This window comes from Heptranchias perlo, chromosome 24 (genome assembly GCF_035084215.1).
Source record: "Heptranchias perlo isolate sHepPer1 chromosome 24, sHepPer1.hap1, whole genome shotgun sequence".
Lineage (NCBI taxonomy): Eukaryota > Metazoa > Chordata > Chondrichthyes > Hexanchiformes > Hexanchidae > Heptranchias > Heptranchias perlo.
Genome location: NC_090348.1, coordinates 36,273,938 through 36,293,614, shown reverse-complemented (window position 1 = coordinate 36,293,614; position 19,677 = coordinate 36,273,938). Strand labels below are relative to the sequence as shown.

General features: G+C 40.1%; 1 protein-coding gene across 1 annotated transcript in view; it reads right to left on the bottom strand.

Moving 5' to 3' along the window:
• Window positions 1–368: 368 nt before the first annotated feature.
• The window catches only part of rbm17 (RNA binding motif protein 17), a 39,395-nt gene continuing 20,086 nt past the window's right edge, over window positions 369–19,677 (bottom strand). The window contains exons 7-12 of the mRNA XM_068005093.1: window positions 18,874–19,015; window positions 13,347–13,498; window positions 11,764–11,849; window positions 10,450–10,548; window positions 4,188–4,260; window positions 369–1,643 (exon numbers count right to left, since the gene is read on the bottom strand). Coding sequence (XP_067861194.1) covers window positions 1,540–1,643; window positions 4,188–4,260; window positions 10,450–10,548; window positions 11,764–11,849; window positions 13,347–13,498; window positions 18,874–19,015 — 656 coding nt within the window. The 3' untranslated portion in view covers window positions 369–1,539. The remainder of the gene's footprint in view (window positions 1,644–4,187; window positions 4,261–10,449; window positions 10,549–11,763; window positions 11,850–13,346; window positions 13,499–18,873; window positions 19,016–19,677) is intronic.

Genomic DNA, 19,677 nt, shown 5'->3' with positions numbered 1-19,677 from the left:
GTTAATAAAATCTATTAATAACTGTTGGGTCACATTCTGGTGCCTTGGAAAATGTATTTTCTTTACAAGAAATTACCGAACTCCCAAATAAATTACGACTAAAAGTTGACATGTTTGTTGATTGATTGGTTTGATCAAACAACAATTTTTTTGAGTCAACAGTGTGCCGCAGTCAGAAGAGGAGTTGATCTCGGGCTGCTGTGACATGCCCCATAGCTGCCAGCTCTTTACAACATTGGCTGAGGCATGCGAGCAAGTTTGCTGTCCATCCTTTCAGCTATGGGATGTATAGGAGGACCAGTGGAACTGTGAGTGGGTAGGGATGACACAAGACAATACAGATAGTATCATAAATCGAGACTGGAGTGTGTGAAGGAATACTTTCTCTTTATTAAGAGGTTCTTCATTCTTATTCCAATGAGCTGATATAAAAATGTCCTGTTTGAGCAAGAACTTGTAAGTGAACCACAACATTGTTGTCTTAAAAAACACCAATTTTTAAAAGGTTCTTGTGGTTACTCTTGTTCAGTTTCAATATAATACAAAACATATAATTACCCCTTTTCCAAGAGTGTTGCAAGACATAAAGCATATGCACAATACAAAAATGTATGTTCATTAGCTTTGACGAACCACAACAAATTATCGTAATAAAACAGTTTATCATAACCACTGTATAAGGCTGACAAAATCCAACCAGTCACACTTAAAACACAACTTAATTTACAGAAATTATTACAATCATTTAAGATTTTCTGCCACTACTTTGCTTTTTGTCAAGATGGATACACAACCAAATACATACCAGCTGCATATGAATTCTGAACAGAAAAGGACATAAATGAGAAGTACGGAAAAAGTCCCAATGCCTCCAAACTGGACACCCATATTTTATGAACATACGGTGTAATCAGATAATAGTTCCACTATAATTATTTCCTTCAGAATCAAATCACTTCACGGAAAACTGAATAAATTTAACATTTCACAGGTTCTGACACAGAAATTGAAGATGGACAAAGGGAAGGAGTTACTGAATAGAGGGAAATAAAAATGTCACTGCTATCTCCATCACTTCACCAAGATCCACAGAGTTCAAGCTGGTGAAAGAAAGTAATCTCAAAATGCAACTGGTCTTCTGATCAGGTTACATCCAGTGACAAGTCTGAATTTGATTAAAAAAATCTGCGGTGGTTTTAACAGTCAAAGTAAATTCTGATGGAAAATACTACAAAGTAGCACTAGTGTCTAAAACATCTTCCCAAACAAAAAGAAACAAGCATAACGGAACAATGCCCCACTGGCCATCTTAGCATTAATCCAGGGTGACTTTGATGGTAAATCCAAACCATTTGTGCACCCCGAAGAAGAAACCGTGTCTAATGTTGGGGAAGAAAGCAGAAGTATAACAATGGCTACAATAAAGATGGCTGTGCCAATTCAGAATTAATAATAATTCTCCTTCCACTGCTTCACACTTAAGGGACTGTTTACACCAAGTACAGAAAGCTGATGGATGCAACACTTTCATTTGTGCTTTTAAAAAAGGTCACCAAGGTCCAGCTGCCGGAATTTATCCAGATTGTAGAAACAGGCCTTCACCACTCTGCCACCAAAGTACCTTCCATTCAGGTCAACAACAGCTGAAATATGAATAGCAAGATTCATTATTTTAACAACCGAGACCCTAACTTTATTTAAAAAATCAGCCAGTATTACAGTAACACCATTACCACAGGTAGCAGGTGATTTATACAGAATTACAGTCAAGAGTTAATTACACACTTAATTTTGGTTACAAGCCCCAAGCCAACAAGAGATCCAACAGGCACATGCGCACTTGATTATTGGTAACTCTGTGCAATATATAAAATGATGTGGAGATGCCGGTGATGGACTGGGGTTGACAATTGTAAACAATTTTACAACACCAAGTTATAGTCCAGCAATTTTATTTTAAATTCACAAGCTTTCGGAGATTTCCTCCTTCCTCAGGCAAATGTTTCAAGAGCTCCTTGAAGCCTACGCATTTATACATATAGAACAATACATGGTGTTTACAGACTGCCCCTGCAACTGCCCGTTGCCAAGGCAATCACCGTGTTCAGACAGAGAGGTGTCACCTGCAGAACCCCCGAATACACATTCAACAAAAAAACAAACAGGGAAAAAAAACAGAGAAAAAAAACAGAGAGGCAGAAACATCCGGAAGGCAGAGAGAGCCAGCAAATGACCCATTATATTAAAAACAGATAACATTTGTTCGCTGGTGGGGTAACGTGTAGCGTGACATGAACCCAAGATCCCGGTTGAGGCCGTCCTCATGGGTGCGGAACTTGGCTATCAATTTCTGCTCGACGATTTTGCGTTGTCGTGTGTCTCGAAGGCCGCCTTGGAGTACGCTTACCCGAATCACCGAATCACCATCACACGAGAGGACACCACCCACCAGGTGCATGGTTCATACTCCTGTGACTCGGCCAACGTTGTCTACCTCATACGTTGCAGGAAAGGATGCCCCAGAGCATGGTACATTGGCGAGACCATGCAGACGCTGCGACAACGGATGAACGGACACCGCGCAACAATCGCCAAACAGGAGGGTTCCCTCCCAGTCGGGGAACACTTCAGCAGTCATGGACATTCATCCACCGACCTTCGGGTAAGCGTACTCCAAGGCGGCCTTCGAGACACACGACAACGCAAAATCGTCGAGCAGAAATTGATAGCCAAGTTCCGCACCCATGAGGACGGCCTCAACCGGGATCTTGGGTTCATGTCACGCTACACGTTACCCCACCAGCGAACAAATGTTATCTGTTTTTAATATAATGGGTCATTTGCTGGCTCTCTCTGCCTTCCGGATGTTTCTGCCTCTCTCTGTTTTTTTTCTCTGTTTTTTTTCCCTGTTTGTTTTTTTGTTGAATGTGTATTCGGGGGTTCTGCAGGTGACACCTCTCTGTCTGAACACGGTGATTGCCTTGGCAACGGGCAGTTGCAGGGGCAGTCTGTAAACACCATGTATTGTTCTATATGTATAAATGCGTAGGCTTCAAGGAGCTCATGAAACATTTGCCTGAGGAAGGAGGAAATCTCCGAAAGCTTGTGAATTTAAAATAAAATTGCTGGACTATAACTTGGTGTTGTAAAATTGTTTACAATATATAAAAGGGCTCCTTCTGTTAGTACAAAAATGTCACTTTTGAATTTTGAGAAATTGACTCAAATGGTAATTTTAAAAATACTAAACCATTATATTACAGATGTACACTGTATTTGATGCTAGATGTCAATGGTACAAGAAAATCCAAAAATGTCCTGAAGTGAGACTAAAGCCACACTTCAGAGAAATGCCCAGAAATACTGGAAGTTAAGGACCTTGTTATGCCATATTGTGTAGATACAAACCTGTCCCTTTAAAAAAAAAAGAAAAAATATCATCCATTAATACATATTTGACTAAAACCCATTCACATCTTACTTGATCGACAAATAACATTGTCTTCATTTGGTGAATTGCTGTGCTGAAGGTGAGGAATGAAAATGCTAAAGTGGAGAATGGAACACTATCCCACTATAGCCGCCCAGTAGCGGATGTAGCACAGGCTTGATTCAAAGTAAAAGATCTTTCCACACTACTTCAACAATGTCCCTTAAGCCCAAATTCTGAGGAGGACCCCTACTCTAAAGTTAATTGCATTCAAAATAATCTCACGCCATCTCATGTTAAAGTTTCATCATTTTTTAAAAAGTTTATTTTTCTGAACAATTTTCTCCCTTTTCTTAAGATACTAACCTTTGGTTGGGATAATGCTCCACCAGGTGTCACATACCCTTTCACCCAGTTAGCCATCGTTTGTGTGTTCACAGTGCATGTTGGTCAGCTATTCATCCATAGGGGCATCATAGCCAACTCCAATCATCTTCTCACCTGATTCCCACATGCACACTTCCACCAAGGGTTACTGGAGAGATCAGCAGCAGGGATGATTTTTCCTTCTCTAATCCAGAGTCACTAAATACCACGAATACCTTTACTGCCCCCTAACTGAGATCAGCTAATTCAGCATAGATCAGGGATCAAACCTGGGGCATTCCTGGTCTATATGGCTCATCTACTCATTGGGAGAACTCAGGGAAACACCGTTAGGTTCTCATTGAAAAAAGAATTAGCAAAGTATTGTTACCTTTGATTGCAGACTCTACCCGCTCAAATTCAACAAATATCCTGACTGCCTCATCATCAGGTGACCCAGGAATCTGCAAAATCAAACAAAAATATTAATTGTGTGAAATACCATGAGTATTAGATTGCCTTTGGGAGGACCCATAGGACGTACCGGAGTCACAAAATAGAAGGAGATCAACAGTACCGGGTCTCTGCATACTTTGAATCTGCCGTGTATTTCCAGCAGCCACTGAAACCAGGGCCACAAGTTTCCAACGGAAACAGGTGGGTTTGTGTCATTAGAACATCCCTATATTTTAGCCCATTTACACTAATTCCAAGTTGATTCAAGGCCCATACATAAAATAAACAGTCTCATTCATGCTCCTGATTGCTGTCCAGTCACTCCCACTGAAAAGTGCATGTAGGTGACAATGAACAAGGACAGGATTGGCCTCTGCTATAAAGGCCCCTCTCCCTTCTCCCAAGGCCTAGTAGTCGACCGGCAGTTAATGTCTGAGCTCACAAATTTATAATTGCCACTTAAACAAGATGGCATGGGGTTGTTTGTGCCTGTGGAACTATACCCTAGCATCAGTCACCAATTTTGGGAGAACAAAATCAAGGAAAGCAAGAATCAAATAGGTGTCAAAGTCAAATAAAAGGAGCATTCAATGTAAATCCGTAAGAACTATACAATAACCACAATGATGGCTTTGATTTGTTACATGTACCAAGTTAAGGGAGCAAGTGAACAATTTGGTTAGAGTTAGGCCTTCTAGCTGAATAGCAGTCTATTTGGGAGGGGGCAGGGGAGAGTTTCTGGCTCAGCCTGAATAACCTTTGGCTGACCAGTATGCTGACAGGCTAGCTGAATTCTACAGCTGCATACTAACAGCTATAAATTGAGGCTGTTCCTGGAAAGAAAGCATTTTAGAGTCAACTGGTTGCATCATAACTGCTTTAGAACAAATATTTCAAGAAAACTACAACAGAAGATGACCAGGCACAATGCAATGTATTTGAAGTGTTTACAGTAATAATGAAACTTGGAACCACAGTAGAAATTACTGCCTCTCTGGAAATCGGCACAGAAAATGCAATACATCATAGAAAGTTCATCCAATTCTATGCAAAACAAAATGTTTTGTTCACATGAAAACTTATTTTCTAACTCACATTATGCACTGAAAAAAGAGGCTAAGTAAAAAGCACAAATAAATTTTTTTTAAACAGATATCTCAATTATTTGACAAAATGGAGCCTCCTCCAATCTCGATAATGGAATCGACTCCAAAATACACTGCTGATTGTTGCTTTGAATTGTGGCTGTGCTGGATCTCCTCACCCAGCAGCCCACTGTGACCTTCTCCAGTAACACTGCCGGGAAGATCAGCTGCACTGGAATAGCCGATCCACGAGATGATCAAAGCTCCATCCCCCGATTTCAACTGCTGGATGCACCACAGAGCCCACAGCAACTATACTATATTTCCTACATTTTGACCACACTCAAAAAAAAAGTACTTCATTGGTTGTAAAGCACTTTGCGATGCCCTGAAGTCGTGAAAGGCGCTATATAAATGCAAGTTCTTTCTGTAAATGATCCTTTGATGCCAACTACAGGAACTCCAGCTACTGTGGCAACTACTAAATTCACTCACCTCCAGTGATCTGTGGGCAGTCTTCACTCAGACCAGATGTTGCAGAGCTGATGACTTTACCACTAGCTGGTACAATTACTTGCAGCACATTAGAGGCTGCTGATGAGAGAGTTGGAGGTAAGTACATGCTGCCTTTAGTGCTCTTTTCTGTAGCTGGTTGGTGTTGAGAGCGTAATTTTGACTGTCTCTCAGTTTTGTGGCGGGTCTGGCGTCTGGAATAATGAGCAGGTGCATAGTGGAGCTTTAAGCCAGTAAATCACCTGTTCCATCACCAATAAGTGCGGAACAACAAAGAAAACTGAAGAAAAAAGTACTGGCAGCCTCAACTATTACTTTAAAATGATTTTCAGCAATCATGTGATGGTGAGCCAATATAATGCTCCATGGACGGATATCCATGAAAATTCTCAAACTATGAGATGGTGAATAGTTGAAATTCCACGATACATGCAATGCACCTTAATGTATCTATGTTTTAGTAATTGTTTAATTATTTTATTGCAGTAGATCTGAGCTTCCATTGTTCTTATAGAAATCTGGAGAGAATCTACAGGTGTGTGTCTTAATGCAGGAAAGCAGACACTCTAGTTTATCTCTGCATTTCAGCTCATGTAAATTGATGAGTGGGAAAGCTGAGAACATTGATACCTACTTGGTATTTGGGACACAAACTACAAACAAGTGCATTTCATTAAAGCCACAAAAGGAAGTCTTTTTCCATCTACTGGAACATTAAAGGAATATCACCTGCATTAGCTAATACTGCAAATCTACAACCAATCCAAAAGTATAGAGATTTTTTTTTAATTCTTCAAAAAGGGAAGAGCTCTGCTACTCTATTCACTAGCTGAACAATAACCTGTATGTGCCATTCCACACAGTGGCTGAGCAATAACCTGTAACTCTGCCATTCTACACACTGGCTGAACAATAAGCTGTAACTCTGCCATTCTATGATGTGGAGATGCCAGTGATGGACTGGGGTGGACAAATGTAAGGAATCTTACAACACCAGGTTATAGACCAACAGTTTTATTTGAAAATCACAAGCTTTCGGAGGCTTTCTCCTTCGTCAGGTGAGTGTGGAATTCCTTGAAGGTTACCGCATATATAGTCAGAGAACAATGCCTGGTGATTACAGATAATCTTTCCAACTGCCCGTTGTCAAGGCGATCAGACAGAGAGACAGTAAATACAGGACTACTAAATATCCAAACGGTCCGAACCCAAAGACACAGAGAGAGAGAGAGAGAGAGACATCCGAAAGGAAGAGAAAGAGAGAGAATGACCAGTTGTATTAAAAACAGATAACTCTTTTTTCGCTGGTGGGGTTACGTGTAGCGTGACATGAACCCAAGATCCCGGTTGAGGCCGTCCTCATGGGTGCGGAACGTGGCTATCAATTTCTGCTCGACAATTTTGCGTTGTCGTGTGTCTCGAAGGCCGCCTTGGAGAACGCTTACCCGAAGATCGGTGGTTGAATGTCCTTGACTGCTGAAGTGTTCCCCGACTGGGAGGGAACCCTCCTGTCTGGCGATTGTTGCGCGGTGTCCGTTCATCCGTTGTCACAGTGTCTGCATGGTCTCGCCAATGTACCATACAATGCGACAACGGATGAACGGACACCGCGCAACAATCGCCAGACAGGAGGGTTCCCTCCCAGTCGGGGAACACTTCAGCAGTCAAGGACATTCAGCCACCGATCTTCGGGTAAGCGTTCTCCAAGGCGGCCTTCGAGACACAAGACAACGCAAAATCGTCAAGCAGAAATTGATAGCCAAGTTCCGCACCCATGAGGACGGCCTCAACCGGGATCTTGGGTTCATGTCACGCTACACGTAACCGCACCAGCGAAAAAAAGAGTTATCTGTTTTTAATACAACTGGTCATTCTCTCTCTTTCTCTTCCTTTCGGATGTTTCTCTCTCTCTCTCTGTCTGTCTGTCTTTGGGTTCGGACCGTTTGTATATTCAGTAGTCCTGCATGTACTGTCTCTCTGTCTGATCGCCTTGACAACGGGCAGTTGGAAAGATTATCTGTAATCACCAGGCATTGTTCTCTGACTATATATGCGGTAACCTTCAAGGAATTCCACACTCACCTGACGAAGGAGAAAGCCTCCGAAAGCTTGTGATTTTCAAATAAAACTGTTCGTCTATAACCTGGTGTTGTAAGATTCCTTATATCTGCCATTCTACACAATGGCTGAACAATAAGCTGTAACTCTGCCATTCTACACAAAGGCTGAGCAATAAGCTGTAACTGCCATTTTATTCACTAGCTGAGCAATAACCTGTAACTCTGCCATTGTACAGACAGTTCAGAAGAAAATAAACTTTAAAATGATTTTCAGCAATCATGTGATAGTGTGCCAATATAATGCTCCATGGGTGGATAGGACACAAGCTTTTTTGAAACTAAATGATGAGTTCCTAATCTCAGTTTGGTCAAGAAAATATCAAGGGGAAGAAAGCTGCAGAAATTACTGCAAAATCTGTACATAAAGGTTCCATCTTAATCCAGTTTATTTTTAAAATCAGCTGAAAACCTGTAGGTGCAACTTACTGATTTCAGCTGTTGAAATGGGCATAGAAACCATGCACGTGTTTCTATTACCAGAATCAATACACCAGGTTTACAATACCTTGTGTTATTTCACTCCTTACTCCATTCACCTCAAGTTCTATCTACGCACTACAATATAATTTAGAGAATGTCACAACTATCAGGATTCCATGCATTCTTAGCTCATCTGCATGACCAGAACTAGCAGTGAAAAGGCTTAATCACCTAATCCTATGGAGGGACACCAGTATTGATGAAGGTTCTCCTTTCTCTCTTCCTCCTTCCCCATTTTAGCATGTTCCATAGATGATGATTAACTGTGAACTTATTCTGGATTGTTAAATTTTTGTTTTGTTTCCAGTCAGAAAATACAAGTTTTAACAACTCGCAGTCTAAATCTTACCTGGAACGAGTTGATATTTGTTTAATGTTAGTTTTACGTTCCGTACATCTCCACTGAGTATTTTTCTTCCCTTTACTGAAATTTTCTTGAGCCCTCTAGATTCAATTTGACATTATAACCATTGCAGCATGTGAAAGGATGTTGTAAATAGAGAATATCCAAAGGTTACCAGTGTAACTTAAAATTTATATTAAGTGGAACAAATTGCTGAGCACAGGTTCGAGGGTGATGTATGTCTAGAGGGAAAGGAAGATACATTTATATAGTGCCTTCTCAGTGGATGTGGTGCACTTGGACTTTCAGAAAACCTTTGACAAGATACCAGACAGGAGACTATTGGAGATTAAGGAGAATGGAATTAGGGGAAGGATAACAAATTAGATTAACAACTGGCTAGAAGGGAGGAAAAGAGGGTAGGAGTTAAGGCTGGCTTCTCAGTATGGTTGGAACTGGACAGCAGGAATTTCACAGGGTTCTGTTCTGGTTCCACTTATGTTCATTATGAACATCAATGATTTGGATACAGGGCAAGAAGGAGTTTGCGGACAATACTAAAATAGGAGGTATGGTAATAATTCTGAGGACCAAAAGAAGCTTCAAAGGGCTTCTGATAAGGTGGTAGAATGGGCAAAAAATTAGCAAATGAAATTCAATGTTAATAAATGTGAGGTTGTACATATTGGTCAAAAAAATAAAAGTAATAATACTCTGAACTGGGGGGGGGGGGAAGAGAAGCTGGTGAAGTGGAAGAGCAGAGGGATTTGGTGTGGGGGGGGGGCGGGGCGGGGAGATGGGAAAATCAGGTTTATAAAATATTAAAAGCAGCACCTCAAGTGGATAAAGCCATAAACAATGCTAATGCTATACTGGGTTTTATGAAAAGAGGTATAGATTATAAAAGTCAAGGCGTAATAGTGAATCTATAGAAAACCTTAGTAAGACCACAATCGTAGTACTGTGTGCAGATTTGGGCTCCACACAAGAGGAAGGACATTGAAGCAAAAGAGAGGGTACAGTGCAGATTCACTCAGATACTTCTTAATTTGAGGAAATACAAATACAAAAAAGACTTGAAAAATTGAAGCTGTTTTCATTATAACAGAGGCGGGCACATAAGATTCGGACTGCTACTTGTGTGAAAGATAAACACCAATATAGATTGGTTGGGCCAAATGGCCTGTTTTAGTGTTGATTTATGCAATACTCATGTCTTTCAGAAATGTCCCAAAGTGCTTCACCTAGGATAAATTGCATTGAAATGCAGTCACTGTTATGTAATCATGTATCATATCCCTAAACACCCATTAGCAGCAGATCATATGTGGCATAAGCAAAATGATTTAACAGATAATAAAAATGAGCAGTACGAGTACGAGGCTTGAAAGAAAGGACTGAGAAATATTACCACTTTTCTTTTGTACAGAATAAAATTATTTTAAAATTTTCTTGAAATACTAATTTAACTACTTTTTCCCAACAAAGTCCAGCAATGTGGTCTAACAGATGCTGTTAAATTGCTTGTGCCATACAGGGCCACTTCCACTGTAGACTGGCAAGCCATATTAATATAGAAATTGCTATCATTTTTGTACTCAATTTGAGACAAGCTTAGGCTTAATCATTTAAAGAACACTTCAGCAAAGTTCCTACCTCGAATATGACACATTTGGTCACTTTTCCATACTTTTCACACTCTTCCTTGGTTTCACCTTCCAGGTCATCATCGACTTCTCCAGACCCCACCATGTTCTAAGAAAAAAGCAACCAAATACAGACTAATGAATATAAAATAATGGCTGGTTAACAATACAAATGAGGACAGGATCAAGCTTGACTGATGTGTCATATGTTTTACCAAAATATATTTTCAAGTGGTTTCCAAATTTAATTTTTTTATGCTGCAATAAATGTCTCTTAATTGGATGTTTGTATCAAACCGATTAAGTCATGTGATCAACAGTATTTTTCAGAATGTGCTATTCTTTGTAAAATATGCAAATACTGTACTCTACACAAATTAACTTTCAATGGTAAAAATCGAAATACATTCTTGGATACCAAAACCTTCACTGTTCTATTGCTCGAATCAAATCCTTGCACTTTTCCCATAGGCTTTTCAAAACTGAGGGTTCCCATTTACCAGCAAGTTTGCGCGATATATTTCTATTTGCCAAGATCTTGGCCTATAATGCCAGAAACAGTTTCCACTCATATCCCTAAACACCCATTAGAACAGAAGATCATATGTGGCATAAGGAAAATGATTTAACAGATAATAAAAAATCAATGGTCATCTAATAGTTCAGTAATATCATTAAAAGTTTGTTGGAGCGGGTTAGAATAAAGAAGTTTTAGATAATTATTTACAAATATTATCTCTGTGACGTACAAACTATTGCATTAGATATTGTCTGCGTATCTTGTGGTTGACAATGGCCACCATCCAATTCGTTACATTGGAAAATGTAAGTGTTCTTAAAACATAAATTAACCAGTGGCTGTCTCTGCGCCAAAAATTAATATGCAACTTTATTACTTGCCCCAGAAATTAATTTTGAATAAAACCAGTAATCAGAGATTATACAGCAGTGGTCTTACTAATATCTGATGTACAAATCACACTTTCACACAGGATTTTAATGATCTGCAAACTAGAACTGCAACTGGTAGCCCAGCACAAGCAAGCTTCCACCACTTGGCTAACAGCATAAAGGGTGCAGTGATAGTTTTTAACAGCAGTGTGACTTACACAATGGTCTTTACAGCAACTGAAAATGCATATGCAAGGTAGGATTTTCAAGTGAATGATGAGCAGAATATCTGAAACCTGAAGTACAGCAGTAATATGTGTAGAGAGAGAGAGATCGGTGGCAAAAGACGGTTCAAGTAGTTTTTAAATCGACTTAATTTCTGAATCCAAATTTACTATCAAAATGCAAACAGGTCAACACTTTCATTCCTTACCCGCAATAAGACCACTTTTGTGGGATTTTTCAGGATCTCAGTCAGTGGGTTTGCTTCTGATTTCTTGGCAGCTGCAGGCATTTCCACTGTTAGTAAACCAAAGAGTCCATGTAAATGCACTTACCGTCATTTTACCCAGTTTTATTGAAGCACTCTCTAATCTATGAAGCTAAGCTGTGAAAGTCATCAAAAGGCATGCTGCATTCTTTATGAACTGGACTAGAGTAACGGAACATGGATTCAAGCCCAAAACTCTAATCTCAACTAGGATCTCTGTGCAAGGTGCTCAGGAGTGGCCACATGATTCTCGAGAGGGAGGAGAACTCAGAAGGCAAGTCAACCTGGGCCACTCGGGTGTTGAATTACAGGATGAGACTGGCAAATACTTGGGAATGTTTACCTCGGTTGAATGAGCAGTGTGTGTTGTAAAAGGGCCTAAAAGGGAGAGGGAGAAACAGAAACAAATCTATAATGTTGGGGATATACAGAAGGGGAAAATACATTTTTTTTTGGAAAAGCACGCATCGAATGGTTTCAACTTTTTCCCCCAGCTCAATGATTTTAATGTGGTCATAAAAAAGGGCTAATTTAAAGTCAAAACAGTGGCAGTGGGAGGATTGCACAGTAACAGAAGACAGGCAGCAGCCATTTTATTCACCCCAGTATTTTGGAAACTGAAGCCTACTGGTATCTGTATCGGCAGGAGTTCTGCATTTAAACAGTCCAAAAAAGGCAAAAAAAGCCACCAAAATGGTTGACTTTATTTTGAATTAACCAAATTCACTACATTTACAGTTACAAATGAGAGGCAAATAGTTTAGGCTCTTTTCCTCTTCTATCTCCCAAGTGATTTTGCCCATTTATACCAAGGCGATTTCCTAGTATTTTAAGTTATGTGCCCTTCTTTGTTTCAATCAAATCAGAATATGGCACTGGAAAGTCTGACTGACAAAAGCAGCCTCAGTAGGCAGCTTGTTTTGAAAAAGCTAATAAAGCAAATCTTCATTTATTCCTGTCATTAGACAGAAGTGGACAATTAAAATGATGCAAAATATAGATATTAAAAATGAAAGAAAAAAATTAAAAAGACAATACACTAAAAGCAGGGAAATCTTTCACAATAGAATTTTGCAATAATCTATGAAGTGATTTTTTAAAGAGAGAAAAAATGAACAGTTACAATATCCCTTCAATACAGATAACATGTGCAGTATATGTATCTCTCTCTCCAATTGGAATCTACTAAGCACTGTTCCCGATATTTTTAAATCATTGCTGGATCCCAGTGACCACCCCTTCTGTTCTCCTGTGAAGTTTGCATATGGAGGATGGTGGTAGAGCTTGATTATTCAGATACCAATTATGAGCTGACAGAGATTTCTGTCGTTTAATAAGCAGACAGAATCTTGACAGGAAGAAGTTTTAAAAAAACACAGTACATCAAAGCACAAATGTAGCTGTGTGGAGCCCATTATTTAGTTAATAATTCTCATTCAGTATTTTTAATGACAGGTATAGCAGCTTTTATAAAATCACTAACATTTTAACCCAGTACAGTATTACAGCCTCGCGTGCGCAGGTACCTTTTTCTGCACTATCACCAACAATAATCTTTCCTCCTCGTTTGCTTGTCTTCTCCACTGATAGTGCTGTGCTCAATCCTTGCTCGTGCTTCCCTAGGCCCTGCCCCTCACGGAAGCCATATTTCTGCATAATTTTGTGCGCCACTGTGCCGCTGTCAAAAACAGAAGGATGCTGTAAATTAAAAATCCAGCCATTGGAATCAGCTGATGCTATTTGTTTAACAGAATATTTTCAGTTTTCAGTCCCTTTATCCAAAGACACCCTCTACGCTGTCACAGCACTCAAAAAGTATCCACTCCCGCACCAATGTTTCATTTCCATATTCCAGACTGGCAATCATCGTGGCTTCTATGAGTGAGACTGCCAATTCTGTGACATATTACAGGCGTGGCTATGTCATGGGCTCATGCCAATAGGAAATGGATTTAGAATGTTCCAACTCAGCTGTCAGATTGAGAATTCATCCCATTGGGCTGGGAATCAAGCCCAAATCTCCGAGTTATTCAGTGTATCCAATCTCATAGCCTTTAGCTTATTTCCTAAATGTTTCTGCATTGTACGATTTTCTGGAAGGCACTTCAGAATTCGGTGCACGTTCACCAAATGGCAGCCAGAATCAAATTGTACAATGTGATTACATTTCGTATAGTATTCCAGGGCTTATTAATGACATTTTGTTTGCGGTTTACCAGACTACACGGGAGACTATAAAACTAATTTTGCCTTACACGATGATGCACACCTTCCATAGCAATTGTAAATGTAAAGGTGACCTACTGGGTCCTGGCGACACCCAGGACTCACATTTTCGTGGACACTGCAATACACCATCAGATCCAGCGCATCCTGTTCTGGTCCACTAAATGTGTAGAGCTAGTTTCATGTGTCTGCAAGATAGTGCCATGAGGCAAGCATGCAGCCACATAGAACTGCCGCTATGTTAATTCCAAGCCAGCTCATGATACAGTGTGCAATTGCATCATAATGTCAGTCTCCATTAGTGAACTGGCCCACAGGGGCACCTCAGGGAGAATGAAAACAATATAAATCAGGGCAGGGGGGGAAGGTACCACACAGCATCAGGTTGCAGACAAGTAAATAAAACGTGAAATTAAACTTTGCAAAAGTTATTCCCACTGAAACCAGAAAACAATACGCATATTAATATAACGCTGAAGCCTAAATTTGGGCCTGCCATTTGTGCACCCCTAAAGTCTACTCTATTCCCTAGCAGAGGTTACAGTTGTTTTGGTTTTAAGTATATTTTCCAGACCAATGCTGCCACCTCATGGTTGACAGTAACAACATGAACAGCAGTTGCTTGGAATGGGAGCCAACACTTCCAGCTAGGTTGAATTGGCTAATAGTTTAATAGAGTACACACTACAGCAACAACACTTTTTTTTAAACCTTTTGTCCAACTTTTTCATCTTCTGAAGGTTGTGTATCCTTGGGTGCAGTTCTGGGATATCACGCACTTTCTGGTACATTGCCAAGTGCCCAATCTTCATGTGTAAGCCTCGACAGTGCATGTTAACAGACTATTCAACATTACAGGCATCACAGTCAAGCCTAATTCTGTCTCCACCCAATATCTATACATGTGCACTTTCCAAAAGGAGTCACTGGGTAATGATTAGGAACAGGAACTTTGGACTAATTCCTCCTCAGGTATATTAATTATGATTTAGCTATGCACTCCTCTGTGATGTCAACTACTTTTTCTAGATCTTGTTGAAATGAGTCTACTTCTGGGAATAATGCTGAAGCTGCAAAGTATTGTGGTGCTTAGCACACAGCTTCTTCAGATGACCATGTAGTACATATATATTTTCGAGATTTCCCTTTCTGTGCAAAAAAGTTCTAGTCTGCCATTACATTAAAAATCCCTCCTCATAAGGACTAGGTGACAGAGTCAGTTACTTTACTGTCCTTTCATCTCTAGGACCATTGAATCTGGCCCAGATCAATGGGATGAAAGTATCTCCTCTCTGGCTGTTAAATGACTTCTATGTGAAATGAGTTTGAGCAATCTGAATCCAAGAGATTTCAGGTAACCTATTTGAAATTTTCAAGGTTAGGAAAGGAATTGACAATTGATCCAGGCAAATGTTCACCATGACGATGGGTTCAAAAATCAGGGGACACAAATTAAAAATTAGAGTAATGGAGAAAAGAAGTAAAAAAAAGTATTTTTTATACAAAAGGTAACAAACTTTAGGAATACGTTACGAGGGAAGGAAACGAAGTGCACCATACAAATGGGTTCAAGGGACAAATAGATGCGTTTTGGGAAGGAATCAAGGAAAATGATGAGCAGGTGAGTAGATCGAGTTGAAAATGACCTCTCTCTGTTCCTAAAAATTCCTGTGTTCTTGCAGTCAGTGGGGGAGCTTAAAGCTCAAAAGAATAATCCCCGATTAGAAAAAATATTCTTCTAGTCACCATGACTCTGTAGTGCTGAGGTTTTACCGGATCAATGTGCTGGGCACATTATTGGTAAGTTTCGATTGGACTTTTTACTGATTGTACATGCTGGGTGTTTCAGCTTCTGTGATGCATGGCAAAAGGTATTCATAGCTTAATTGTTAATTTTAAATCTGAGGTTGATAGATTTTTGTTAACCAAAGGTATTAAGAGACATGGGGCTATGGCTGGCATATAGAATTAGGTCACAGATCAGCCATGATCTCATTGAATGGCGTAACAGGTTCGAGGAGCTAAATGGCCTACTCTTGTTCCTATGTACATGCCTGTTCATGCAAATAAGATTCTGAGTTAGAACATAAGAAATAGGAGCAGGAGTAGGCCATTTGGCCGCTCGAGCCTGCTCCGCCATTCAATCAGATCAAGGCTGATCATCAACCTCAACTCCTCTTTCTCGCCCAATCCCCATAGCCCTCGATTCCCCTAGAGTCCAAAAATCTATCTACCTCAGCCTTGAATATACTCAACGACTCAGCAGCCACAGCCCCCTGAGGTAGAGAATTCCAAAGATTCACAACCCTCTGCATGAAGAAATTCCTCCTCATCTCAGTCTTAAATGGCCAACCCCTTATCCTGCTACTATGCCCTCTAGTTCTAGACTCTCCAGCCAGGGGAAACAACCTCGCAGCATCTATCCTGTCAAGCCCCCTCAGAATCTTATATGTTTCAATGAGATCACCTCTCATTCTTCTAAACTCCAGAGAGTATAGGCCCATTCTACTCAACCTCTCCTCATAGGACAACCCTCTCATCCCAGGAATTGATCTAGTGAACCTCCGATGCACCGCCTCTAAGGCAAGTATATCCTTCCTTAGATATGGAGACCAAAACTGTACACAGTACTCTAGGTGAGGTCTCACCAAAGCTCTATACAATTGTAGTAAGACTCCCTTACTCTTTTATTCCAACCCCATTGCATTAAAGGCCAACATGCCATTTGCTTTCCTAACTGCCTGCTGTACTTGCATGCTAACTTTGTGTGTTTCTTGTACCAGGGCATCCAAGTCTCTATGGACACCAACATTTAATAGTTTCTCACCATTTAAAAAACTCTGTTTTTCTATTCTTCCTACCAAAGTGAATAGCCTCACATTTCCCCACATTATACTCCATCTGCCACCTTTTTTTAAAAAATTCGTTCATGGGATGTGGGCGTCGCTGACGAGGCCAGCATTTATTGCCCATCCCTAATTGCCCTTGAGAAGGTGGTGATGAGCCGCCTTCTTGAACCGCTGCAGTCCGTGTGGTGAAGGTTCTCCCACAGTACTGTTAGGAAGGGAGTTCCAGGATTTTGACCCAGCAACGATGAAGGAACGGTGATATATTTCCAAGTCGGGATGGTGTGTGACTTGGAGGGGAACGTGCTGGTGGTTTTGTTCCCATGCGCCTGCTGCCCTTGTCCTTCTAGGTGGTAGAGGTCGCGGGTTTGGGAGGTGCTGTCGAAGAAGCCTTGGCAAGTTGCTGCAGTGCATCCTGTGGATGGTACACACTGCAGCCACAGTGGTGAAGGGAGTGAATTTCTTGCCCACTCATTTAACCTGTCTATATCCCTTTGCATACTCTTTAAACCCCAAGAAAGGGTGGGTTGTGGGTGAGTGGGAGTTGAAAATAGTTGGTTTTTTGGGTCGCGACCGTGAAATTTTTGGACTTGGCATTCCCAGTGGGAAGCCTGTAGTTTTCCGCGCCGATTAGAGCAAAGAACTCCAATAAATTTATTAAACACAATTTCCCTTTCATAAAACCACATTGACTCTGCCTAATCATACTATTAAGTGCCGTTACCACTTCCTTAAGAATGGATTCCAGCATTTTCCTGACGACTGATATCAGGCTAACTGGCCTGTATTTCCGTGTTTTCTCTCCCCCCCTCCTTTCTTGAATAGCAGGCTTACATTTGTTACCTTCCCATCTGCTGGGACTGTTCTAGAATCAAGGGAATTTTGGAAGATCATAACCAATGCATCCTCTATCTCTGCAGCCACCTCTTTTAGAACCCTCAGATGTAGGCCATCAGGTCCAGATTTATCAGCTTTTAGTCCCATTAGTTTCTCAAGTACTTTTTCTCTACTGATAATAATCACTTTAAGTTCCTCACTCTCATTAGCCCTTGGCTATTTCTGGTCTGCTTTTTGTGTCTTCTACTGTAAAGACAGCTACAAAATATTTGTTTAACGCATCTGCCATTTCCTGATTCCCTATTATAATTTCTCCTGTCTCAGCCTCTAGGGGACCAACGTTTTCTTCTGCTACTCTCTTCCATTTTACATGCTTGTAGAAGTTCTTACAATCCGTTTTATTATTTCTTTCTTGCTAGTTTACTTTCATATTCTATTTTCTCCCTTTTTAATCAATTTTTTGGTCACCCTTTGCTGGTTTCTAAAACTCTCCCATTCCTCAGGCTTACTACTCTTCTTGGTAACATTATTGGCCTCTTCTTTTAATCTAATACTGTCCTAATCTTCTTTAGTTAGCCACGGGTGGATCACTTTTCCCATGGAGTTTTTATTTCTCAATGGAATGTACATTTGTTGAGAATATTGAAATATTTCTTTAAATGTTTGCCGTTGCTTTTCAACTGTCATACCCTTTAATTTAATTTCCCAATCTACCAAAGTCAACTCGCCCCTCATACCTATGTAATTGGCTTTATTTAAGTTTAAAGATTCTAGTTTCGGACTTAAGTATGTCACTCTCAAACTCAATGTGAAATTCTATCATATTCTATCATGTTTTGATCACTCTTCCCAGGGGATCACTTTCTGTCAGATTACTATTTAACCCTGTCTCATTACACAATACAAGGTCTAATATAGCCTGTTTCCTGGTTGGTTCCATGACATCTCGATCTAGGAAACCAGCTCAAATGCATTCCATGAACATTAATGGAGGAAGTATGTATACTCTGGCCAATGCATAGGTCAACAATACAAAGCAGCATTCTTCATAATATCAATCCCATTTATATAACAGGCATAAATGAAAATCCATACTACATAACATTTTGATAAAGAGCTTTGTTTAGTTCGATTTTTCACCTACCCCATGTTTGCGATGAAGGAGTTGGTAGGGCCAGGTGGGGACCGGGGTCTCTCTGGTTCATCATAGATTGGTGGGGGAATCGCAGCCTTGGTAGGTGCATTACGAGGCCTGGATTCATCCTCATACTGGAAAGGTGGAATGACTTGAAAAAAAAAAGGGAAAAAGCAAATTAGCACCTGAGATGAGAATTTTTGCACATTTTTGTTTTAAAAGTACAGTATACAATGACAGCTCAGCATTCTCATTTTTGTTTCAGAAAAAGTTTCCTCAGAATTTTTCAGAGTTTATTTTGGAAACAGAGAGCAATCAACAAAAAATTTCAAAAAAATGGTGGAAATTATCTTTAATAATTGAAAAAAGTTGCGTGTGAGAGATCAGCATTCAATTCTTAGTGCATTGCCTGTATGTGTGAGCCTGTAAAAGACAAACATATTTACATTCAGATTCCTTAACTAAATCGGAGTGCAAGACAGGATGAGGAAGCACAGATTTTTTGGAAGCCGGAGATAGCATTTACAACTCAAAGCCAGATCAAAATAATATAAAATCGGGTTATCAGAGAATAATGAAATACCAAATAAGGGGGGGGGGGGGGGGGTAACAATAATGCCCAAGGGAGGAAAAGCAAGAATATTTTTGTGAATTTTGATAAAAACTGATAAAAGAAAGCCATAGTTATATTGGATGGTGCTTATTGGAACATTGTATGGATGGGCAAAATGTTTTCTTTATCCAATTGTTCCTATTTAGCAAAAACATTAAATGCACAGATATGGACTGATTCTTCTGCAAATTCACAACATG